Source organism: Desmodus rotundus, chromosome 2 (assembly GCF_022682495.2).
Source record: "Desmodus rotundus isolate HL8 chromosome 2, HLdesRot8A.1, whole genome shotgun sequence".
In the NCBI taxonomy this organism is placed as follows: Eukaryota; Metazoa; Chordata; class Mammalia; order Chiroptera; family Phyllostomidae; genus Desmodus; species Desmodus rotundus.
In genome coordinates, this window is record NC_071388.1 from 159051227 (window position 1) to 159079118 (window position 27892).

The window sequence follows — 27892 nt, forward strand, 5'->3', positions numbered from 1 at the left end:
GAGAGCGGGGGGTGCAGGGAATAGGGGGGATAAAGTGAGAAAAATTGGGAAAACTGTAATAGCATAATCAATAAACTATACTTTAAAAAAACTTATCAAAGCTGGTAATTTTTTGTGCAGCCATTTTAATATTGAATATGGAAGAATACACAAAAAATTTTTGGCATATAATGTTTTATTATTTCAAGAAAGGTAAAAACACAAAAGAAGATTTGTGCAGTGTATGGAGAAGGTGCTGTGACTGCCAAACATGTCAAAAGTGGTTTGTGAAGTTTTGTGCTGGAGATTTCTCACTGGACGATGCTCTATGGCCAGGTAGATTAGTTGAAGTTGACAGTGATCAAATTGAGACATTAATTGAGAACAATAAATGTTATACTATGCCAAAGACAGCCAACATACTCAAAGTATCCAACTCAATGAAGTTATTGGTGACAATGAAAAATGTCTTCCCTTTTATGGAAAACACTGAACGAACTTTTTGCCAACCCAATAGCTTAGAACTCACAAAGCAAGGCAAGTTTTCTTTATAACTCATACAAATATTCCATTTGCTCCATAATACAGTCATATGTGATTTTAATATAAAAATGGGGTGCTTTTTCCCTTTAAATTGAGTAATTGACACTCCAGGAAGATGTGCCTTGCTATTTCTGTGACTGCACAATACGCAGCCAGGCTAAAAATATCTCAGTGACTGAGAGTCATGAGTCCACAGGGTACAGTCAAAGCCCAGCACACAAGGTCCATAGCTCCACTCCAACCACAACTGACAGCAACAAAGCAACATCACAACCACACCAAAGTACTTGTAACACAGCCTCTCCATGCTCATTCCTCAAAACGCACACACATACACGTCCCTCAGTGCTTCAAGTCACTGCTGCTCCCTTTCCTGGAATTCTCCTCCCTACCTGTCCAACCACCAGCAAGCTCCTTTCATCCTCCCAGATTTCACTCAGGCATCACCTCTCCCGTGGTGCTGTCCGGACCACCTAAAACAGACTTAACTATGTTTTCTTGGGTGTCCTTTGTATCTTCTATATACTTCTAGTATAGCACCTTATCTCCAAAGTATTACTTTTTTGTTGTTTACTCATTCTCTATCGCACTATGCCATAAGCTTCTAGTTAAGCCCAGGCACCACAGCCCTGACCAGTGTGATTCAGTTGATTGGTGTTCTCCTGCAAAGTGAAAGGTCACTGGTTTGATTCCCTGTCAGGGCATGTGCCTAAGTTGCAGGTTCAGTCCTTGGTCCGGGCATGTAAGAGAGGCAACTGATCAATGTTTCTCTCTTGCGTTGATGTGTCTCTCTCTCTTTCTCCCTCCCTTCCCGTCTCTCTAAAAAATTAAATTTAAATTTAAATTAAAAAAAAGACCGGGAACCCTGTTTTATTTATGTTTGTATTTCTAAGGCCCAACAGTATCTGGCAAATAGTGGTTGTTCAATAAATATTTGTCAAATAAATGAGTAAACAGAGAAATGAATAAATACCACTCTCTAAATTCTTCCTTTCTTTCTTTCTAGCACTTATAACTTCCTAACATGTTACAATTTACTTTTAAATTTTGTTCATTTTTACATGGTTATTCACTTATGTAATTCTAGCACTTAGAACAGTGCCTAAAACACAGCAATTAATAGTTATTCAATATTTATTGAATGAATGAATGAAGGAATGGATGGATAAAAGAAATACGCTTAGATGAAAACCATTCTGTTAAGATTGTTATATATAAAATATGACTTTAAACATGTAAGTTTTTTCAAAAAAAAAAAGAAATGGCAGTATCCTTGATAATGACAGCAAATAAGTTTTTATGGAAATCTAAGAAAATAAATGGTTTATTAATATTAAATTTCCAGATTGTCATAAACATGGTTTCCATTTTGTAATTAGATATTGCAGAACGTAAGTTTTCAAAAAAATATATAAAGGTCTTACCCATCCTTGGTTTGATCAGCTACTCCTGCCAACAGCTGGATAATCTTCGGATTGCTATTTGGATCATTATACAGTCCGAGATAGCGCTGGACAAAATCTTCTGGGGTCATGTAATGTTCTCCATCGACCTCGGTACTGGCATACTAAAAAATAAATAATGTAAACTTAAGAATTAAAATTATTCAATATCATTTTGTAGCAAACAAATGGTTTATGAAAATGTAAATTAAAGGCCAGTATGAAAATCAAAGTATGGATAATACATGCAAAATTTTTCTCCGGATAGTGTAAAAACACATACCAAGAGCATGATTTAAGAACCTTGGTAAAGTACTGATACTGATATATGCTATAAAAGTGATTTTCAACCTTTTTCATCTCATGGCACACATAAACTAATTAGTAAAATTCTGTGGCACACTAAAAATATATTTTTTGCCAATCTGACATAAAAAAGGTGTAATTTTGATTCATTCACACCAGACAGGTATTGTTGTGATGGCTGTTATTTATTTGAGAATCTAAGGGAAAAAGGTCAGTGCCTCTGACCAAACAGTCAGATATGCATATTTTTAAAATTCTTGCAGCACACTAGTTGAAAATTGCGGTGCTATAACATGGATCCACCTTGAAAACACTGTAAGTTAAAGAAGCCAGACACAAAAGGTCAGACGCTGCATCCCATTTACATGAAATGTCCATGATAGGCAAATCCACAGTGACAGAAAGTAAGAGTAGTTGCCAGGAGCTGGGAGGCGTGGGGAATGGGGAATAACGGCTTTAACATGTATGGGGTTTCCTTTGGGAGTGATGAAAATGTTCTGGAGCTACATAGTGGTGATGGTTGCACAATATTGTAAATATACTAAAAACCCCCAAATACATACTTTAAAATGGTTAAAATTGTGAGTTTTATGTTATGTGGCTTTCATCTCAATTAAAACATACTTATATATGTAGGAGAAGGGATATCAGAAAGACAAAAAAAGGTGAAAGGGCAGTCAAGGCGATCAAGACCTGAAAGGGGGAAAACATCTGAAGGCTCCCAGAGGATTCCTGTCTCTAGAGGGAGGGAGGGAGGGCTAACATGCCAAACCACAGAAGTGAAATGAATGAGCAAAGCATAATGAACAACACCTTCCATCACAGGTACGTGTTCCCAGTTCCAGTAGCTCAAAAAAATAAAAATATTCCACCTTTTATGATGATCATTTTTTAAAACAAAATAAAATACCTGCCTATCAAATAAATGCCTCATTATTTCAAGGGTTTTATGTACTGTGACATGAGCAAACATGAAAGACCAAAGCCCTCCTCTTCAGCTTACAGCTGATCAGCTTGGCTACTTAACTCAACTACCAAAGTAGTAACATCAGAAAATTTCCCAGAATTGAAGAATGCAAGGGCTCACTAAGTGCCAAGCACAATAAATTAAACACAACCTTCCCCACCAGACTTGGCCAATCATCATAAAAAATTGCAGAACATCAGCATAAAGAGGAAAATTCTAAAAGTTTTCAGAAAAAAAAAACAGGTCATATATAACGAGTTATGAATCATGGGCATCATGCTCCTCAACAGAAACACTGGAAGTTTGAAGACACTGAGTCAGGCCTTGAAAATTCTAAGAGAAAGGGTTTCCAGCCTAGAATTCCAAACTGAGCCAAACTTTCAATCAGTTGTAAGGGTAGGTTGAGAGCACTTTGAGATATCTGCATTCCCAACACTTTTTCTCCCTTCACAGACCCTTTCTCAGGAAGCTGTAAGAGAATTTGCTCCATCATAAGTGAACATGAACCAAGTAGGAGGAAGATGTGGGAACTGGGAAACAGATAATCCAACTCAGAATAATGGCCAAGGGAAATCCTGGGACAACTGCAGGCCTCTAGAGCATCTAGTGCTGGCTGGGGCGGACAGACGGCTCCAGGAAGAAAAGCCACTAGAGAAAATGAAATGTCAGGGTGTCCAAGGCATTTATGTGGCTGGGTGAAAAATAACATTCGGAGACGTCTAAATCTTTGCTCAAATGCCACCTTCTCAATGAAACCTACTCTTATGACCCTGTTTACTCTCACAACCCAGACCAGTATCTGTATTCCCAGTCCCCCTGATGTCACTCTGTTTTCCACTCGGCACCTCTCACCTTCTAACACACCATATGTTTTACTTATTTATTATGTTTATTGTCTATCTCCCAATTACAATGTGTAAGTGTCACAAAGGAGAAAGGTCTTTGTCTAGAATGCTCACTGATGTATCCCAAGCACCAAGAATAATGCCTGGCACATAGTAGGTATTGAGTAAATACTTGTTAAATTAATGAATTGGCGATAGGTACAGAAATTGCTAAGTAAGTGAAGAGTTAGGTTATTTATTTTACTTTATGAAAAGGTAAATTATAAGAAAGCTTTTCATTGTACAAAAATAGGAAATATAATACTGAGCAAACATCAATAGTAATAATATAGATATTGAATATTAATTTAATGATGGTTACAAATATACTGAGGGGAATGGAAGAAAAAGAATGGGGGAGGATATAGTATAAGGAAGTCCTCAGCTGCTGTAATAGGGATTAATAATGTCTAGAAATAGCAGTATAGAAATATAAAGGAAAATACCAAAATAAATACCTAAAAGAGTTACAAGTAGTTGCTTCTGACAAAAAAGATAGGGATGAGAAAGATCAGTGCAAAGGACTCTTGGTTTGCTTTTTGGTTAGGTATTTCAAATGTCCTCATTTGTGATCAGACCCAACCAAACCACAGCTCTTTCAGCAAAGAGAGTATTAAATCAAAAATGTTTCCTTCACTGTATTCTGAAACACACCACAAAGGCTATCACAGCAAATTCTGTATCAACCAACATAAAAAGCTAGCCCAAAGTGGACATATTTTTACCAGCTGGTGCTACCAATAGCACCTAACAAATATCACCCCCAAATACAGTGATGTTCTCTCTACATGCTACAAAAGTTATTCCTGAAAGGGTCCTGGGTCTAAATCCTGGCCCTACCACTAACTCACAGTGAGTTCTTTACCAACTCCATTTCTCCTCCTAGGTGCCTAAATATATCACACATCTATAAAATGAAGACTAAATAACTTTTGATGTTTCAAAACCAGCAGGTATGCAAACACAAGATAAAAAATAATAAATTGCATGATACTGATACTAATAGTGAATGGATTTTACCAAATCCTGCCAATTGCTTCTTACTGTCATTCTTCAATATATAACATAATCTGGTATGTTTTCCCAAGATCACAAAACCACCAGAATTTAGGACAGGCAGGAGCAGAATTTACAACATCAGGGGGATAACTGCAATTGGAAAGGGAGCAACACAAGAACTCTAAAAGAAGAATTTAGAGAAAAAAATCAACCACTAACTAGAGTATGAGTGCCAAACCACAGTATGAAAAATGAACCATGGGAACCAAAAAGGAGTGGGTCAGTCTAAGTATTGGTAGGATGAGGCTGGGAAGAGGAAAGAAAGTAATGTTCAGAATAGGCCTTAAAAGTAAAATTCAGCCCTGGCCAGTGTGGCTCAGTTGGTTGGAGTGTCTGTGTAAACCAAAAATCACAGGTTCATTCCCAGTCAGGGCACTTGTGTGGGTTGCAGGTTGGGTCCTAGTCGGGATGAATACAAGAGGCAACCAATGGATGTTTCCCTCCCTCGCTCTCCCCCTCCTTTTTACTCTCTCTCTAAAATCAATAAGCATGTCCTCAGGTAAGGATTACAGAAAAAAAAAGTAAAATTCTATTTAAACTGCAAGTGGAAAGGATATTTCACACTAAAAAATAAAAATCGATTGAATAGAGAAATAATTTATTTTCTTCTTTGAGGGTGCAAAGAAGTTAGTTGGAGTGAGAAATGGTAACAAAGAGGTGTAGAAGGTGAAACTGAAAAAACAGTTTGAGACCAGATGGTAGAAGACTAAATATTAAACTGAAAAACTCTAGGCTTTATTCTGGTGGCCATGGGATACTACTAAAAATCTTAGGGGAGGAGAGAAATGATGTGACCTTTGCTCTCCCAGGTAGCAATGTGATAGATAGACTGGAGAAGAAAGAAACTGATTAGGGGCAAGGAGACCAAGTAGTCTAGTGGCTATTGCAAAAATCCAGTTGAAAGAGGTTGAACCTGAACAAAGGCAGTGAGAAGTGCAAATTAAAAAAAAATTAATAATTAAAAAAAACAATGTGTACATTCATCCACTGCTAATAGATATGATTTTAATAGGTTTACATTCATACTATTCAAAACTCAAAAGGCACAAAAAGATATAATACAGTGAAAAGTCTCCCTCCCACCTTTAACCCAGTCACTCAATTCCTCATTCCAGAGGCAGTCAATTTCTTGTATATTCTTCCAGAGATATTTTACATGTATACAAGTAAATTATATATACATGAGATATATATATAATATATACATGCAAATGTGTGTATGAATATTCTCATCCATTTCTCTTTTTTACACAAATAATAACATACTATTCACACTGTTCAGTACATCTTGCTTTTTTTCAAATTCAGTCCTTTTGAAAAGCGATTTAGCAATATATGTACACATACATACAAATATACATATATGTTACATTTAAGGAGTCATAAAATGCTCATGACCTTTGACAAGGAATCCTGGGCATGACTCCCGTGAAAAAATTTTTAAAGGAAGAATAAAATATAAGAGATGTGTTATGGTGAATTTTGTTTTCTCTTTTTTCTCTCTGTTCGCCTTTGGTTAAGCATTGCTTTCTTTCTTTAATTAGATGTAAATTTTCAAAAGAGAGCATATATGAAAAGATTTGAGTTTGTATTAACAAAATTTGACATCTAATTGTCCTTTGGGGCATGGGCATAGAGATGTCAAATATCTAAAACCTGAGTTTGATTGCCAGGACTACCACCACTATATACATAGAACATATACATACATACATATACAGACACACACACACACATTGAAAGTATACTGTACTTATTGAGTCACCAAGATTTCACAATATTCTTGACATTAAAACTATCAGGAAATAGAGAAGCCTTAACACGAACTACCAGGACACCGCAACCAATAAGGACAACAAATGCTGTGGATGACAAGCACTGGCACAGGCTTTGCCGGTATCTGGGATTATAAATGATGCCAGAGAATCGCTTACCCTGAGGTATTTCACTAGTGTTTTCCCCAAATCTCCTAGTCTATTTTAACTTAATTTTAACTGAAAGATAAAGTGTACAGCTCAGAGGAATAAAAACAAATCTTCTCATCCACAAGGAGTCGCTCACTTCTTGACTTCTGCAGGAGACAGTTAACTAATTAACTCATTAGAGACAATTACTTGGCAATGTCAGTGAGCCTGTTGCCTGAACAAACAGAAGAGGAGGGAGTTTAGAACTGAAACTGGAATCTACTCAGTCAGTCAAGATGCTAAAACATTTTAGGCATTATGCCAACAACAACAAAAAAAGCAGGTACTATAAATCGGTAATATATTTAAACCAAAAGTTTTTTTTAATACTTTAAAATAAGAATGACCCATTTATTTTAAACAACCTAATAACTGTTCATGCTTCTTATTTTAACTGACTGGGCAATAACGTTTTAAACAAATTTTTAAAAAGTAAACATGGCCTATAGCAACACATAAGGCTACAAATAAGAAAATGTTAACTGGCCTTATTGAAACCTTCCCTTTTGCTAATCAAAATGACTTTAGTGTTCACAGTAAAAACAATGAAAAATAATTTAAAACAAAGTTTTGAGTCTCCTAATACTAAAAATTTAATATATCAAACAACTTAGTAGTCTCATAATATTATTTCCATTTTGTTCCTATCATTTCAAAGGGTAAAATAAAATGACTTTAAATTAACCAAAAATTATATCTATACTCCAAATAACTTCAGACTTAATCATTGGCCATTTCAAAGATATCTCTTAAAGCACTCGTAAATCCTTCTTGGGCAAGAAGTCAAGGACACTTGAAAGACATACAAGAAGTGGCTGACAGTATCTTAAAAACAAACAAGCAAAAAAACAGGTCTATTTTCTTAATATTATCCAAACCCAAGTCAAGTATTTGAATGCAAAGTGCACATAGCTTTGACATTTCCAGAAACATTTAAATTTACACTGAGTATAGTTCACATGTACTTGAAAAAGCCTTGACAATCTGAAGCTTGAGAAATAAAATGGATTTTATAGATTAGAATATTTACACATTTAATCTGTATTATTGCCTATAAAAGATGGCAGGGTTTCATACTGACACTGAACTACCTTCAGCTGCAAATGAAAAGACCATGTTATCTAGAAATGTTTTGCCTATTAAGCTAACAGATCAACATATCAAGGCCTCATTTGCCTTGAGTAAAATGGGCAGTAGTAACTCCTTTGTCACTTAACAAATTTAACCTTAAGTGACCTTTAGAATGCATGCTACCTACACCACAGGTTAACTATAAAACAAATTTTAGAAAAAAATTGCACACAACCCTGAATTTACATTGAATAAGGGGGAAAAAAAGGTTAACTTAAAATTCAATGACATAATTGAGTTAAAAAACCCAACCAGGGGTGTCCAACCTTTTGGCATCTCTGGGCCACACTGGAAGAAGAACAGCTCTCTTGGGCCACACATTAAATATACAAACACTAACAAAAACTGATGAACAAAAAAGAGGTTTTAAGTAAATTTACGATTTTGTGCTGGGCTGCATTCATAGTCAGCCTGGGCCGCACGTGGCCTGCGGGCCACAGGTTGGACACTTCTGGTCACAAATTCCTGCTTAAATGGTTTAAATTAAAAAACAGATCCTTTGATGTTTTATATTTCTAAAAGATTTTTCAGAGATTTTAAAGGAAAATTCCAATCTGCTGTGACTAGAAGGCTGATTACTTTTTAAAATTATACAGTGTATCAAGATCAAGAATTTTCTTTTTATGAACACCAAAATCCAGATAATTTATCTAGAAGCACTACTTTTTAATCTAAAAATCTACTAAAATCAAATCTTTCCATTTATTTTGCATTCAGTTAAAAGCATTTACGAAGCACCAACTATGTGCTCAGCACTATGCCTGACACTAGGAATGCAGGGTCCTCAAACAGCTCAGAGACAACAGCATGATGGACACCTAAACCAGCGTCAGAAAACAGGTTCTAATCCCACGTGCCCTTAACTAGTTAAGATTTCTTGAGCAAAACACTCTGAGCCTCTTTAACAGAAAACAGCTGTCTTGTTGTGAGGGGAGAAAAAGAGATCTTGAACACCACAGTACTTATTATTATAGAGCATATATGCTCACTGAAATGGTTATTCCAAAACGCCTACAAACACAGAAGGGCATAGAATCCCAGTTTCTCTCCTTGGTTTATTGAATTTTTCTGCTTTTGCTCAAACATGAAGGAGTTATTGTTCTAATTCTTCTTTTTTCTCCAAACCAAGGTTTCCTTCCACAGTTCTTGGGTTTACCAGGAGATCAGTCCTGACTGGTCTAGGCGGATTCACCTCTGCTTATCCAACAAGTAGCTGTAATATGAGTCAAAACACACTGTTCCTCCATGGCTTTGTTCCAAAGGAGATGAACTGACATTTTCAGACCTTAACATACTTTCAACTGCAGTAACTCAAATGACAATGTCATAAAGTTCAGTAACTTCAAATATTAAATAGAGCATTTCCCATATAGAGAAATGAATTACATAAACAATGGAAGAAAAAGCCATGTACCATGGAAAAAGCTGAGCATATGAAACCAATCTTTTTGCTGTTCTTCCCTATTACTGCTCTTACTCTTAATGAAAGCCAAATTTAGTCAGGAATGCATGCCCTTTCACTACAAAAGCACTCTGCATAACGAACAAAGGCCATAACAGATCTGACACACAAACCCTGTTACAACGGTGTGATGTGGAATTCACCTTGTCATAAATAATATTTTAATGAGAAAATATCATTTTAAACGCTTTTGGCCACATTAATTTTAACAACTTTTTTAACATTATTTTTATTGTTTTCCATTACCATTTATCCCCCCACACCCTCTTCCACCTCCACCCACCCCCTCCCTCCAATTTTAACAACTTTTTTGAGCCACATTAATTTTAAAAACAGATTTTAATTAGTGATGCAAAATTTTTCTGATATTTATCAAAATCAACTACACATCCATCGGAGAAAGGCAGTTTTACACTAATTTTAATTAGCACTTTCAGTTGCATATTTCACATACACTAGAAACAAAACCTATTTGATTTTGCAAAGAAAATTCCTCAGATGTCTGCCTTTCTGAGAGATTGCTTCCATGAAATACTACGTGCTTATTTTTCTTTTTGCTTTAATATATGTACTTTTACTGTCCATCACACCAAGTCCTTCTGCCAGCTACTAAACAATGCAATTCCTAACACAGGAGGGAGGTACAAGACCCTCATTAATCACTGAAATCAACAATAAACTAGGTCTACCAAAACAATTTTCCCCTTAAAATATCCAAACCTTGGAAATAAAATGATGACCCCAGAGAACTCAATAACTGGAACTAGAATGCTTCTCAGGGCAGATTAAGTTGAATAATTAATTTGCATTGTTCTTAAATATTTTCATCTCTTGGTGTAGGTAACCATGGGAACATACAAGGAGCATATATATTTATAAGCCTGGGCAAATCATGTCTTTGACAAGGAAGGTACAGCTCCTAGGGAGACAGAATGTTTTAATGTAGGTAAGTCTTAATTAAATACCAAGATTTCTACTATTAAAAAAAGAAGGGCCTTTATCCTTGTAGGGAGCGGAAAATATTAAGAGATTTAAGAGACAAATCAATCAAATACAAAGTATGAACCTGGCTTAAACCCTAATTTTAATAAAGCAACTTAAAAAGAATATGAAACAATCAGGAAAATTTCAGCACTGAATGGAAGTCCATGTTATTAAGAAATATTTTTAGGTGTGATCATTTTATTGTGGTTTGGCTGGCTTTTCAGAGTCATCATCTTTTAGATACATACTGAAGTATTTATGGATGCAGTGATATTATGTCTGGGAATCACTTCAAAATAACCCAATGCTGCTGTGATATGGATGAAGCAAGATCAGCCATGATGGTTGGCTAATCTGAGTAATGGGTACATAGCAATTCATTATGCTGTTTTTGCTCAATTTGCGTATGTTTAAAATTTTCATAATAAAGCTTTGAAAGGCTATGGAACAATAATGAGATTACTCTATATGTACTATTATTCTATATGTATTAACTATTCTATATGTTAAAAAAAAAAAGGAAAAGCAAGTTTCTTCCTTTTACTGTATAACCTCAAGAAAGTTGCTTAACTTTTCTGGTGCTCCGGTTTCCTCATCTATAAAATGGGAATACTTATGGTATCTACTTTAGAGAGTTATTCTGAGGATTAAATGTTATTTGTATAAAACATTTAGAACAGTACCTGAGACAAAACAGTGGCTCAGTAAGTAACCAATTACACTGTTTTAGATGCCCAAAAATGGCCATGACACTGGCTTCAGTGAATGATGCTTCAGAAACTTCAGCAGTATAGTAAGTCCTTACTTATCATCAATAGGTTCTTGGAACTGCAGCAAAACGATGTATAAAGTAACCAATTTACCATAGGCTAACTGATGTAAAAAGAGTTAAGATTCTATGGCACCTCATCGTTACAACAAAACAAAGTTGAGCCCGATGATGTTACTCAAGGATCTGCCGTACGTACAAAGTATTAAAAAACAACTGGAGAGAACAGGGAGATGATGATTTTTTTAAAAGCTGACACATAACAGATGAATTACAAGTTTCTCTTCAGGTCTGTGTTTTAGTATTTCAGAGCCTATGGTTAGACTATCATTCCTTCTCTGATCCAGAATGAGCAACTGAAGGTTCAGGAGAAAACTGCACATACCTTACACAGTCTCTCGGGTATCGCATTATGAGACCATGGCTATCCCCCATCTCAGAATCTATAGACTTGAGAGAAGCCGTTACCTCTCACAATTGTATTTCTGAATGTGTGGATTTGTGAACATCTTCAGATGTATGTTTCAAGAATATTAGTAATTAACTGATTATATGTACACAGTCATAAACACATATTAATATGTTGTCACTTTATAGGTCTGGCAGTTACCTGGGGACTCAAATCCTGTTCAGAAAGTCCTCATCTTATCTTAGAAGAAAAGGAAGAGAACAAAGAACTAAGCTTTATTCAGTTCTCATGTGTCAGGTACCATTTACACATTATTATCTCATGACCTCACACAGGGATGCTAGGTGTAGTTATCCTTCTTAGACAGATAAGGAAGCAGGATCCAAAAGTAATGTGAACACCTAAGGTCACATAGCAAAAAGAGATTCAAATCCAGGCTAGACTACAGAGCCCATGTGGTCTCCACCTGTACTCTGCTGCCTCCCAGCTGAAAAGTCACCTGAGGCCCAGCTCAAGGTATTCTAAGAGCCCTATGGACAGGAGGACATACAGAAATGTATAAGAAAATTTACATTTCAATTTTACCTTTTTAAATACGATCTACTTAAATATAAATTGAATCATTCCACTTCCAAAGTAAAAGACCTTCAGTGGTTTCCATGATGCCCTTAAAAAATCCAAACTCCTCCGTGGCCTATAAACCACACCCTGCTTGCTGAGGCTCCTTCAGCCTCATCTCTTACTGGCCATTCACCCCCTCACTCACTGATACCTCAGGCACAATGGCCTCCTTGCTGTTTGTTGAACATACCAAACCCTTATCCACATCTAGGCCTTTGTACATGTGAGCCCTGTCTGGAACTCTCTCAACCCACCATTTAGCTCTCAGAGGTAGCATCACCTCCTCAGGGTCCTTCACTGACCACCCTCTTGAAAAATGATAGTCTTTTCCTACCTTTACTGAACTCCTCTCTCTTAGCTCTGTGAGGGTAGAACCTAGCACAATGCCTAGCCTGGCACATATCAGGCAACTAAAAATATATTGATTAGTACAACATAACATGGCATTTAATAACACTAATTTCCTCATGTTTTCAGTTATTTTTCAATCATTCTAATTGATTCAAGGATAAACTCTCACTATGGTGCCAGTTTGCCCTTAATACCTAATATTTTTTTTAAAAATGAGAATTCTATATACTTTATGGTAAATATTTTATGAACTAAAGATAAATGTTAATTATTATCTTCAAGTCCTATTAACTTTTCCCCTCCACATATGGCCTCAGTAGATGCTACCATTTTTTACTGCTACTTGTATTATTACTGTAATATTATGGCAAACATTCCACACTTTTGAAAATATCACCCTAATACGTATTCCAACAAAGCGGAAGGAAGCCCTGCTTAAAGCCCTGCTTCATTTCCTTCTCTGACCCGGGTTACTGCCAAAAGTAAGTAAATACATAATATATAAACGAATATTTATTAAATAAAAGGACAGTTCTTTCAAATAAAAATGAATGTTATCATAAATACCCAAAGGCAGAACCACTCTTACTTTACATTAGTAGCATCTTTGTCCACTCATTCTCTAATCCTAAATAAACAAGATAAAAAAAGCATTTTCATAATTTTATATGGAATATGACCTTTATTATTACATTGGTGATAATGAGAAAAAGAATAGGCTGAAAACAATGTTTGGGTTCTACATTGCAGTACATTTTGGGCCCAGCATATATACTGAATGTGAGGTCTCCACATGTGTTGCTTTCACCATACAATATTTTCATAGATGAACAACAGAAGATCTATCAACTCAAAAAAAAAAAAGGGGGGGGGGGGAGAAGAGTTCTTGAAAAAATATTCACTCAGGTTTTGATAAACCTTTTTTGCCACCAAGTACAGATCAGACAAAGTTTTTATTTTGAAATTTGTCAGGCTTTTAACAAACAGCCTGTGGCATTCCTGTTGTCCTCATCTCACCTCCCTCTTCACTGCTCTATTGCCTCCTTTTTGCTACTGTATACTTCTGATGTAGCAAAACTGGGTCACTGATAGCGAGTGAGAGAGAGAGGTAAGAAAAGAAAGATAAATCAAGAAATTACAGTTGAAAGGGTAGTATTAGTAAAATCTTAAGCTTGACAACTGGTTGTAGTATTACAGCATAGACTAACATGTAAGAATTCATTTGTTGTGCTACAATGTTATAAACTTGAGGAGCAGTAAATAAACAAATTCCTAGTGACTATGATCTGTTCTTTTTTAAAAAAACTAATAGAAAATACAGCTCATCAAAATTTGAGAAGCAATGAACACAGAAAAAAATAATAAGCCTATTTTCCTATATTCAAAATAATAATGCTTTACTCTTCTTTTTTTTAAGCTTTTATTCATTTTTACAGAGAGGGGAAGGGAGGGAGAAGAGAGGGAGAGCAACATTAATGTGTAAGATCACATGCTCCCTAACCAGGGACCTGGCCTGCAACCCAGGCATGTGCCCTGACCAGGAATCAAACCCGTGACCTTTCAGTTTGCAGGCCAGAACTCAAGCCACTGAGCCACACCAGCCAGGGCTAATGCCTTACTCTTATAACTTGCACACGTAATTCCACTAAACATAGATATACTAGCACTTTCAAATAGGAATACTGTGCTGTTTAAAAAACAAATGACTTTTGAGCCATACTGACTATTTGTGAATTTAGACAGTTAATGCCACAAATCTAAATTTTATTTTTTTAAAGAGCTTTTAACTCTATTCTAAAATTCAAAATTAAATCTTCTCTGTATTCTTTAAATGCTCAAAAGATCCCAAACCCAAGTGACCCCCAAATTCTACCAAAACCAAATTATACTAATAACAGCATATAGTTTTTGACCATATCCTTTTCATAAAACTCTCAGTTCCCCTGGGACCATCCTCCCTAGTTCCCATCCTCCTCCTTCTGACTTCAGTTGTGGATATTACTTACCAATCAGTCCTTATCCTCTGTCTTATTTTATATTTAATCCCTGTAGTCACAGGGATTTATGTACCACCTATATGAATGTGTAACTGTTCAAACCTGACTTTAACTTATTAGGGCACATTTACTAGCAATCACACCTAAACTCCTCCCCTAACCAAAATTCTCAAAATAGATGCTTCATCAATGAAGATCTATCCTAAAAATGCCAGATTCACTCCTCCTTCCTTTACTTTCATATTTAGTACCAAATTCAACAGATCCATCCCCTACAAAGTTCCTGGTATCGTTCTTCCCATTTCCCTAGCCACCAGCCTCTCCGGTCATTATCACCCACCTGTATTATTTCAAAAGCCTCTTAACTGATAGTCCTACCTACTTCCAACCTCTCCACACTTTATCCAGCAAACACAAAGAGCTGCCAGAATGCACCACTTCAATTTGCCCACTCAGAAACCCACAGTGCCTCCCCACTGTTCCAAATCCAAACTCCTTAGTCAAACATTCTAGGTAGTTACAGTAAAGAGGCACTTTTTTAAAATCATCTAAGTCAACAAACTCTTTTTTCTTTAACTTCTTAACAAACATAGCTGCCATTAGCCCCTCACATATGCTTTCAAAAATTATCCTGTTTTAAGACCCCACAAGTGGTATAATGTAAGGGTTAAAAGTATGGGTTCTGCAGTTTGATTTGAATCCAGCTTCTGTCCCTTATGAACAAAATCACATTAATCAAGTCATTTAATACTTCATCTACTTAACAGGGACACTAACTCTACCTCCTAAGGTTGTTATGAAAATTAATAACATCCTTGAAGTACCAGGCCAATGCCCAACACACTGCAGAATGATCAATAAATGTTAACCATTGTCATTATTATTACATGGCCACTCTGATCTAGGCAAGTCAATTTGACTGCCCTAGCAGAGGCTATGCACTTATCTTCACTATTCTTGATTCCCTCAACCACAAACTTAGAATGGGAATGGGCCTCAGAGAGGATTCAAGTCTTGGCTCAATCTTCCCCTTGGATCACTCAACTTGGTGTCTAGTACTAAACTAAAACAAGTGTACACATGGCACATAGCAAACAGTCCTTGGTAAATATTTTGGGGTTAAATGCTATAGAAATGTGTAGTTAATATGTATCTTTGTCCCCTATTATCTCTATACTATTAACAAATCATATGCATCTAAAATAAAACTGTTTCTAAACAATTCCCTGTACAGTTCGAGGTATTCAAGGTAGGAATAAAAAAAAAATATCTAATATGTTACTTGGTAACTGTCCTCAAATTGATTCAACTAACTATATATACTGTATCTTTCTAACTGCTGTATACCTTCCTGAATGTATCTATGTTTTCTGTTATCTAATAGTAATTCTTGGGTCAATGCTTATAAGTTAGTGCTATATGTGCAGTTATGAATTCCACAATTTTCAATATAAAAATAGAGCATTATCAAAATAATATATAAAAAGATAATAAGATTTGAAAGCTGTCAAAAACCTAGCATCATTCTCGCTCTCTCTTTGTTCTTCAATCCCTCCTCTCCCAAAAAGCAAATCCATACAGAACCATTTTTCCCCCCCATGGGATTTTTAAAACTAGAAGGACCTCAATTTCTATCCCCATAAGTCCTCTTGAGTCCCACATGAGAAGATGAAGCCCACAAAGTCCAGAATATTAGCCTACAGGAACAACAACCAGCTAGAGGCAGGAAGGAGAATTGAACCCAATCAATGTTCCTGACCCTTAGGTCAATGCTCTTTTCATTACATCACGTATCATTTCAACTGAGTTCTTCCATGCCTACTTAGTCTAGAAAACAAAATTAACTATATCACATGAACTCACAAAACAATTGAATATAATCACATGATATGAATACTAACATATTTTTGGTTATTTTCAAGAACTTGTGTGAGAAATAAAGGTTGCAAACAATAAGTAGAGCATTTCTACTACAATTATATTTGTTCTGGAAATCATACTTCCCCTAAAATCATCTCTGCAGCCTCCTCCCCCAAAATAGGTTAAGCAATCCACGTCACAGGTAAAAATGTCATCTATTCCAGGCTCATCAGCATATGTTAGAACCTGTTCCTAATATAGAACCATAGACTTTTGGAGTTGGAAGGAACCTTAAAGATCACCTCTCATTTTACAAAGAAAACTAATACCCAACAGGGACCTGCCCAAGGTCAAAATTTCTGTATAAGAACCCAGGTCCTAAATAGAAAGTTCTCAAAAGAAAATTTCAGAGAAAAACAATATTGAGTGGAATACCTTAGTTTGACTTCCTTTACATCTACTCCTTAAATACAACTTCCTGCATGGGGAACTTTTGAAATTTAAGAAAAGAAAGCAAAACAAAGAACTAAGCCAACTTTTTTTTTAAGTTTACAGACAAATCACTGATCCTTAAAACTTATCACAAGTGAAGGTAGATCCTGGCAAGAATCTCACATAACATTTTATAACAGACAAAAGCATACAGATATATATTTAAAGTAAAGACAAAAAAGACACAAATTGAAAAGGTATAATATTATTATCTCTGTAAAAAAATTACATAGAGAATTGCTTATAACTAGGAAAACCATGCAATTTAAAATCTTTTAAATCATGCAATTTTCAAGAAAAAGAGTTTCAATCACCATACCTATCATTACACAAGAATATCAATACATTTTGAAATTTTATTTTGGTCACAGCAATTAAGGGAAGCTGGAAATTCTTCTTTTTAGTGTTCTTTTACATGTCCTAAATCATGTTTTTAAAAATAGTAATTTGAAGAAAATCTTCTATAAAACTTTAATAAAAACAAAAACTTTTATTCAAGCTTTAAAATAAGAATTATAAGCTATATTATCTACCTATTTTTTAAAAAATATATGAAAATAGACCATCCCTGAAAGTTAAGGCCTCAAAAGTACTAGACTTACACCTTTTCCCCCAGTGAAAGACCATATACATAAGCCAATTTACCTGTAGGAATATGTTTCTTAACTCATGAGGATCACCTCGCTTGGTTGTCTGCACCTGTGAGGAAAAAAGAAAGAAAAAGCCAGTTAATACTTCACTAGATGCCACTCAATCGCCTCAGATTAGAGTTCACAAATGCTAACAATCAATGCTCTTATCTTTTATAAGGGCATTTAGTTTAAAATAAACCAAAGCACTAATGCTGATAAGAACTGTCAAATTGGAGATCTGTGACTACGGGTGAAAAAAGACAAGTGTGAAGAGCCTAAAATAGAGAACATTTACTAGATAAATTTCATCTGGACTGGAATGGGAAGGCAGTGAGAATCTATTACTTTACCCCACATCCATTAGCAACACAGCAACCACCCAACTTCAAATCAAGAGGCCAGCAAGAGTAGATCAACCACGCTGAAACACCCAAATTAATCGCATGGCCTAGCAGCCTTTCTTAACCATGGAAAGCAATCCAGAATATAATTATCTCCGCGCCCCTCTCTTTCTCCACCCAATCTAAAATATGAAAGGCTGCTTACATTTCCAAATACTTTCGTTATCCTGCCACCTGCAGCGCAAATGCCAAGCAATGCCTCCGGCCCCACTTAAGCCCCAAATTGCTCGATTACGCCCTCCCCCACCGCAATACACAGATGCCTTAGGTACCCCGAGACTTGCATGCCACTTCCACTCCCTTTGCGATGCCCTCCAACTACGGGCTCACAAACCCATTAGGGCAGGACACTACTCTTCCTTCACCGACCCGTGGTCCTCAGGAGCCCCTCCAACTCACAATCCCGCCTCCCTCCCCTCCCCCAACCAGGCATCCTCTCCCTCCGGTCCAAGCCCCGCACAGCTCTACCACCCATGGGCTGGAACCCCAGGACATTCTAAGAACCAGGCAAAGAAGGAAATGGGAAGAGGTGAGGGGCTTCAAGCAGGGAGCCCAGAACGTCTCTTATGCAATAAAGGCAGCAGTGGAGAGTTGGAGTCACCTTGACCGCCATGCTGTGCTCGGAAGCCGGGGACGAGCAGGGGAGCGAGCAGGGCCCAGCTGTCAGGGCGCGCGCGCGCTGTCTCCCCGGCCCCGCCCGCCCTCCCGCTCTCCGGCGTCGAGCGTCCTTATGCAAATGATCGGGGGGAAGGAGAGGCGGGGAGAGGACCCGCCGGTTCAGAAAAGGGAGCTGGCCTGGGAACCGTGGGCAGATCCGGCCCACCGCTGCGCTGAGGAAGGGGACGCCTGCCGTAGGGAAGACTGGAATGCCAGCCTTGGGATTCCGATGCGCTGCTGGGTTGCTGACAGCTGAGTCGTTGCCAGGAAAGCCCCAGGTTGCCTAAGGCCTCTTAGTGGGTGTGGCTTTGGGCACCGACTTCAGCCAAAGTCATTTTACCCTGAGACTTAAAGGAACACTTGGGGCCTAGTTTGAGCAAGATTTCGAGGGATCAAAGAACATATTCCATTAATAATAATAAATGAACTAATGACAACTAATGGCAAATAATAACAATAAAAAAGATTGGGAAGCACTCACTCTGGGGGAAAACTAAGTAAACACAATTTGAGAAATATGCTCCTAAATTGACATGTGATGAATATGCTTAATATATTTGTGCTTCATGTAATAAAGCTTTATTAGACTCAGTCCTTATTGCCAATCACCCAAATCCTTTGTGCAATGAGGTGCGGCACAAACGCAAATGGGAAAAAATCTATTTGTCTTGGACTGGGCTGGCACTGAATCCTGACCCACTTTGCCCATATATAAACATTTCCAGCCATTTCCTAGCTGCTGCTACTAAGAAGTAGTAGCAGCTAGCCCTTGAAACAAAGTAATGTCTCTAAAACTATCTTGCCATTATGACTATACTGAGCCACATATTCATTCATTCAACACTTACTGAGCAGCTATTATATGCTAGATACAGTTCTACTTTTAATGATAATATAAAGTCCTTACCCTCTATAAGTTTACAGATGGTAAATGCTTCCACACAATCCCATCCCTAAGTGTATTCTTTTTGTTTGTGTTTGTGTCTTTAAACCAAGCATGATCCCTGATTTAAAAAAAAAAGTCTAATAACTCCAAGATTTATCTTGACCTCAATTAAGTCTGTAATCCCTCTGCACCCTTTTATATTTCCAATGTCCACCCTCATAGGAGGCTTCTTTTTCTCCAGTCTCACTAATCAGATTTGGGTTTAGTATCCAAGTTAATAGAAAGAAGGAAAGAGGAGTGGCCAATGACAACTGTTGATAAGGAGTACTAGTACATTACTAGTACTCCTAAAATGAGCTTTTCTGCTGCAGTTGATTTAACCATCTACCACCATTACATCTTTCTTCAATCTGTTCAATGTTTTTATCAATGTAATTGGACATAAGGAAGTACAAACTCACATTTTGTTCTATCAGCACCTTATGACCCTGATACTCTGCTCTCTCATTTTAGAAGTTTCTCTAAGTAGGAAACTCAAGATGTTTATTCTGTTACTTTACAAGGGAAGGATATCTGTTTAGTGGCCCAGGGTCCTTCAGTTTGAATAAAATACTTAAGTGAAAAAAGGTATTTATTTATAATGAAGGGATTATATTCTATTGGAACTGATTGTTATTGTGGTTTTTTTAAGTTAAATGCCAATATAGTAATGTATGACTCTTTAAGTTTCAAATGATATTTTTTTGGCCCTTTTCAATTTATTGCATGAAGGAATTACACTAATCCAAGTTAAAAGCAGACCCCAAATGGTTACATTATACAAGCTGTGAGGTTTTTAAACTTATGACAAGGGACAGAAGGGAAATTCTACTCATTGCAAGGAAATCCCAACTTAAGCTTCAGCGAGCAAAAGCACTTAAAACCCATGAACCTTCAGCTGGTCATTCTTAGCCAGTCCAACCTCTACATGGAACTGGCAAATGTTCTTGCACTCATCACCCTGTAGCTGAATTACTTCCCCATATTCTGGATGCTTATACAGTACGATTACAGGCAAATTTCTTCTTAAATGCCTTCACTAGTTTCTTTTTATCACAATTATCAGCGATCCCTTGGGCAGTAGTAGTAAGGGTCTTCCTGCTGTTACTCTGTTGAATTCTTACATGGATATAATCCTCAGTGCCAGCAGAAAGCAGATAATCACCCTACTTACATCAGCAAAGGGAACCAAAGAGTGGAGGTTCTGGATAATGGGCATATGATTCTATTCCTTTTCCTTGGTGCAAATGGCCTGTGGAAGACTGAGATGGGAGAAGGTGGGCAGAGGGGACAGAGTGTTGGGAAATGAGGGAGGTTCAAGGGGAAAGTTGCGGGGTCCTTGGCAGAGGCTCAGCAACTGGGCCTTCAAATGATATTTTTAAACAAGAAACAATTTTAAAACTGCAGAACAAGCTGAAAACTTGATAATTAGGATAGTCCATAAAGAATGACATTTCAGGGACTGCCAGTCAAGATTAGGCGTAAACAGACATGACTTACCTCTTTGCACAACCACATCAAAATTACAACTAAAATGTAGAACAACATCACTCAGAACTATCAGAAATCAAGTTGCATGGAAGTCTGACAATTAAAGAAACCACATTCATTCAGACTGGTAGCAGGGGCACAGATGTGGAATGGGTTGGTCCCACACCCACATGTCGTGGATAAAAATTCTGGAGGGATATTTTGGGGGCAAAGAGTCCCAGCCCAGAGTTCCAGTTCCAGAAAGGTAAGTCCCCACAACTTCTGGCTACAAAACCCAGCTGGGATTGAGTCAGTGGAAGAAACTTCTGGAGTCCCAAGAAGGTGCTCTTAAAGAACCTGCACACAGACTCACCCACTCAGACTCACTCCTTCTGAGCTCCAGCACCAGGGTAGAAGCTTGAAAGGCACCAGTGGCATACATGGAGAAATGGAAGTGTCTGGAATTAGGGTGAGCAGAGGCCATTGTCCCTTTTATAAACCCTACCCCCAAGGAGCTGGCAAACTGGTGACATATCTGAGACTCAGCCAACCTGGCTATCACTGTTTGACCTGCCTTGGAGAATCCCAGAGACTCTGCCCCACCCAACTTACAGGTCCACCCCAAGCTGCTTTTCCATATGAATGGCTGCTGTTGGCTTATACTGCACAACTTCCTAAGTCCTCTCAAACAAACAACAGCTGGCCTCAGTGAGTCCCAGGCCCGGCACTAGCAACAGCCAGCAGCCAGCCTAGATTCATAGCTTGGCTGCTCCTGGAAATGTCCAAGCCCAGCACAAGTACCAACCATCTCAGGTTGCTTTATAGTTTAGGCAAGGTGCCCTAAGGGCAAAACACAAGTGTAGGCTGACTGGGGCCTGCAGCACCCAGGAAATTCCAAGGCCAGGCTACCCAGTGGACGCTACAGACCAAGTCAAAGCACCCTGCCATTGCACAGCTGATACGCTACATTAGACAGAGGTGGGTGGTCAGTGGTTGCAGCCAATCCTTACAGCTGATTGGCCTGGGTAAATCCCTCCCATTGATCTGCCAACAGCAACTGAAGTTCAACTACAGAAGAGAGTGTGCTGAGCCCACACAAGGGGTACAGCCTGATACCTAGCACAGATGATAAAGGAAGGCTGTGCCACTGGACCCTAAAGGACACCTACTACATTAGGCCACACTACCAAGACACAGAGTGAAAGCAGCTCTACCTAATACATAGAAACAAACACAGGGGGGCTGCCAGAATGAGGGGGAAAAAAACATGGTCCAAATGAAAGAATAGGTCAAAACTCCAGATAAAGAGCTAAACGAAATGGAGAGAAGCAGTCTATCAGATGCAGAGTTCAAAACACTGCTTATAAGGATGTTCAAGGAACTTAGTGAGGACCTCAACAGCATAAAAAAAAATATCCAGCCAGAATTGAAGGATACACCAATTGAAATAAAGAACAATTTATAGGGAAACAACAGTAGAATGGATGGGACCAATAATCAAATCAATGATTTGGAACATAAGGAACCAAAAAAACAACCAATCATGACAACAAGAAGAAAAAAGAATCCAAAACATGAAGATAGTATAAGCAGCCTCTGGGACAACTTCAAGAGGTCCAACATTCGCCTCATAGGGGTGCCAGAAGGAGAGGAGGAACAGCAAGCAATTGGAAATCTGTTTGAAAAAATAGTGGAAGAAAACTTCCCTAATTTGGTGAAGGAATTAGACATGCCAGTCTAGGAACAATAGGGACTCCTGAACAAGATGGGTGCAAAAAGGCCCACTCCACACATCATAATTAAAATGCCAAAGGTTAAAGATAAAGACAGAATCTTAAAACAAGCAAGAGAAGTTAGTTACAAGGGAGTTCCCATAAGATAGTCAGTTGATATCACAAAAGTAACTTTGCAGACTAGAAGGGATTAGAAGAAATATTCAAAGTCTTGAAAAGCAATTACCTGCAGCCAAGATTGCTCTACCCAGCAAAGCTATCATTGAGAATCCAAGGGCAGATAAAGAGCTTCCCAGACAGGAAAAAACTAAAGAACTTCATCATCACCAAATCATTATTATATGAAATGTTAAAGTGACTTATTTAAGGAAGAGAAGATCAAAACTATGATCAATAAAATGGCAAAAAATATGTATCTATCAACAATCGAATCTAAAAAATAAACTAAGCAAACAAGAAGAACAGGGACAGAATCATGGATGTGGAGAACATTTTGATGGTTGCCAGATGGGAGGCAGGTGGGGGAGAATGGGTGAAAGGGTTCTGTGACTAAGAAGTACAAACAGGCAGTTACAGAATAGCTATGGGGATGTAAAATACAGTATAGGAAATGGAGGAGCCAAAGAACTTACATGCATGACCCAGGGACATGAACAATGGTGGTGGGATTGCCTGAGGGAGTAGGGGTTGCTGTATGGAGGTGGACCAAGGGGGATAGACTAATCAGGACAACTGTAATAGCATAATCAATAATATATAGTTTTAAAAAAGAATGACATTTCAGAAAGCAAAATTGGAAGTTAAAGGCTAAGAGAGTAATTGAAAATGGATTGTCATAGTCAGTTTTTAGAATTGGTTTCATAAAAGACTCGATATATAGCTTCACTGAGCTGGAGATTTAAATGTGCTCATGGAGTTGTTGCCCATGAAAATATTATACTACCCCCAGATGCAAAACTGAAATATGAGCTTACTAGACAAACCACACTAGCATGTCTTCAACTCCCAGGCAGCTTACATCATATTAATTCAATACCAGCCAGGCGCTCTGTTGGTGGAAGTTAGGATTATACTAACGCCTAGTGCCCGAATAAACTAAAACATAATTATTAAGAGAAGAGGCAATTTCCAATGAGCTTGTCCTGCCACAACTCCTGGACCTCCTTCCACCTTTAATAACACACCATTTCTGTTTATATTCCAGTCTCCTTTGATTTTTTTACTGACATGAGTACATTTGTATTTCTGTTTCCATATCCTGTACAGCTTCTATGGATGTCACCTTACAAGAAGTAAATCAAGGGGGTATACCGACACTTAGAGGAGCATTAAGCTATCACTGACTAATTAAACCAGGAGCAGAGCTCTTCCTGGGTTAAAGGTACACATGTCATCGCTATGATGAGAAATAAGCCAGATTTTATGCCCCCATCAAGATGAAGCTCACTTAAAATATTCAAAATAAATAGTATTATCTGACCTTGGTGCACACATACACACACAAAGGATATTTGTGTGTACATTGGTTTTGGCCTATAACTAGAAGTATAAAATGGTTCTCTATATTTTACTACAATATTGCAAAGCTTATAAATTTTATAAGCTGTGCTTTTAACTCCTCCCTCACTAAGAGTCTATATGGGGAAATGGTAGGCATTAGGCTAGGGAGAAATATGAAGGGTTAAGTGTCCAAGTTTGAGCAAATTATGTTCTAGTTGGTAGACTGACCTGGAAATCAATAAATCAGAAATTATTTCAACCCAAGACACTTGTAGTTAGACACCAGAAGAAAAATGACATGTTTATAGCTTCTCTATACTGAAAAAGTGTTATACACCCTGTACAACATTTGCTCTAATTGAAATAAATTCTCATCTTGGTGGAGAGAAAGGGCAGGGTATCAAAAATCTATGGAAATAGTTGTACTCTTGCAATTACATCTTCCTAAACAGTTCTTCCTCAGAATCTGACTCATAAGTATTATAAATTATGCAGTGAGGATAATGTGATCTTACTTTGGGACCACAGTCTTCTTTATTCCCTGTGGAGACAGTTTTCTTTTCAATGGATTTTTGGAAGAAATGGAATGAGCTGCTCTGGATGTCTAAGGCTGTGAGTGCCCTATCACTGCACTAATCATGTAAAAGCTAGTATCGAGTGGGAAACCTTATGATCAAATGAAGAATTGAACTATATGAGCTTTAATGCTTCTTTTAACACTCTAATGTAATGATTTGGATTGAGCCAAATTTTATTTAATAAAAATTTATTGAGTGCCTTGTATGGGTACTAATCTCACTGTTGCACCTATATGAAATATAAGAAAAATACGTAGCATGAATCCCAAAGTATGGAGAATATTTTACTGCAACAATTGCTACAATTCATTTTTTAATGAATAAAGCTGAAAATTATGATACCAAAACCTTTTGCATGTGCCAAAATGCCACGGCAGCATTAGGCCTTGGGATAAAAATAACTGTGGTTTATCACACATTCCGATTCCAAGCAAAAGTATACAGCTGGGAGACCAAACATCCTGCTGGGTCCCTCAGCCACCCATAAATACACTACACCTGAGGATTTACTTGGATCCAGGCTTTCCCTTCCTTCTACTTAGAAGTCAATAAGGAAGGACACTTCAAATCTGATCCAAAGTAAACATTTTCTTTACTTTTCTGAAATAGAGTAAAGTTAGATGATTTACACTACCTGGCTTCAAGGTTTACTATAAAGCTAAAGAAATCAATACAGCAAGTCTTCAAATAATGTTATTTTGCTCAACATCATTTGTTATAACATAGGTGAGAAAAACACATCAACTCCCCAGCCAGGGCCGCAGGTCCTCACCATGTCTGTGTGGGTTCTCTCTGAGGACTCTGGTTTCCTCTCACATCCTGAAGAGGTACACAGAGGTGAACTGGTGTGTCTACCTTGTCCCAGTCTGACTGAATGTGGGCGTAGGTGAGTGAACCCTGTGCAGGACGGGTCCCTGCCTAGTGGCCTGAGCTGCCACCGGGATAGTCTCCTGGCCACCTGCAACCCTGAACTGAGATTCCAAGCAGGTTGGAAAAATAATGATCTTACTTGTTTTTATTCAACTTTCTTAAGTGTATGTATAGTTCACATTTATTTTAATGTTTAATTTGAGAAGTATTTGGAGTCTTTATTTAGAAGTTTGGTGATGTTTTTGTGACTAGATATATTCTATAGGAACTTAACTCTTATTTATATTATGATAAAACTGGTTTCATTATACATCATTTCGCTTAAAGTTGCAGTTCCTAAGAACCTATCAGTGATGTTAATTGAAGAGTTACCAGGCAGTATAGTACTGGCTGGAATAAGGACTGATAAATAGATCAATGAAACAGAATGGAGAGCTGAGAAATAGATACAAAATTATAAAATAATTTGATTTCTTACAAAGATAGCAAATTAAGTCAATGGGACAAGAAGTCTTTTCAACAAATAACACAGAATAAGTAGATATCCATGTGGGAAAACAAATAAACTTCAACCTGTACCTCAAAACATTCACTAAAATTAATTTGAGATGAATCATAGACTTAAATGCAAAAGCTCAAATCATAAAGCTTTTAGTAGAACACATAAAAGAATATCTTTTTGATTCAGAGATAAAGCTTTTTGATCAGGACATAAAAAGCAATAATCATAAATTAAGAAATTGATACATTAGATTTCATTAAAATTACAAATTTCTATCCATCAAAAGAATAATCAGGAAGTTTAAGTTACAAATCTCTTTTTTTTAAAGATTCTATTTATTTATTTTTAGAGAGAGGAGAATGGAGGGAGAAAGAGAGGGAGAGAAGCATCAATGTGCTGTTGCCTTTCACGCACCCCCTATGGGGGACCCAGACATGTGCCCTGGCTGGGAATCGAACCGAACAGGTGACCTTTGGTTTGCAGGCCAGCACTCAATCCATTGAGCCACACCAACCAGGGCTAAGTTAGAAAGTTCTAAAGAAACAGTATGAAAAAGCTAGACCTTGAGGAGAGTTAGACCTCTAGGAGGCCTAGTGGGCAGAAGAAGGAAGAAAACTAGGTGTAATTGTGAAAGAATTGGCCTTCTTTTAATTGGAAGAAGACGGAAGCTGAGAACACAGAAGGAACTTGACCAAGAACACTTAACAGTCTCAATCAAAGCTGTACTCTGCATATTCCATTCCCAGTAGCCCCAATAGTAGCATACTACCATAAAGGGAAACTGTATGAAAATGAAATAAACAGAAGTTAAAGAGTCGAGTCATAAGAGGTCTTCACCATGGCATAAGGCCTTTATACCACAATAGATGCCACAAAGCATATGAACAAACATTTACATAAAAAAGAATTAACTGGTTAGACTTCCTGCCAAGATGGAGGCATAGGGAGACATACTGTGCCTACCTCCTTGCACAACCAAAAGAAGAACAACAACAATTTAAAAACAACAACCAGAACCGACAGAAAATCAAACTGTATGGAAGTCTAACAACGAAGGAGATAAAAGAAGAAACATTCATCCAGACTGGTAGGAGGGGCACAAATGGGTAGCCTCAGCAAGACAGCAGCTAGTGGACCCAGTGAGGTGACGGATTGTGGAGTGGGGCGGGCAAGGCTGCAGCTGACCAGGGAGGCAACAGCTGGTGGACCCAGCAACACACTGCACAACCCAGGGCTCCAGTGTGGGGAAATAAAGCCTCAAACCGCTGAGTGAAAACACCCATGGGGGGTTGAGGCAGCAGTGGGAAAAACTCCCAGCCTCATAGGAGAGGCCATTGGAGAGACCCACAGGGGCCTAGAGTGTGCACAGGCCCACCCACTCGGGATGCAGCACCAGAAGGGCCG

At 37.7% G+C, this 27892-nt stretch overlaps 1 protein-coding gene and 1 pseudogene across 2 annotated transcripts in view; both read right to left on the reverse strand.

Annotated features, from left to right (window-relative positions):
* Positions 1-27892, reverse strand: part of SLC25A12 (solute carrier family 25 member 12) — a 164348-nt gene that overhangs the window by 64430 nt on the left and 72026 nt on the right. Inside the window, exons 1-3 of one of the 2 annotated variants that reach the window (XM_024561596.4) lie at positions 18855-19007; positions 17866-17919; positions 1947-2089 (exon numbers count right to left, since the gene is read on the reverse strand). In XM_024561596.4, the coding sequence (XP_024417364.1) occupies positions 1947-2089; positions 17866-17919; positions 18855-18866 (209 nt within the window). In that variant the 5' untranslated portion in view covers positions 18867-19007. Of the gene's footprint in view, positions 1-1946; positions 2090-17865; positions 17920-18854; positions 19008-27892 lie in introns of those variants that run through there. The other variant, XM_024561595.4, reaches the window with a different exon arrangement.
* Positions 20713-21054, reverse strand: LOC112305838 (eukaryotic translation initiation factor 1 pseudogene; annotated as a pseudogene).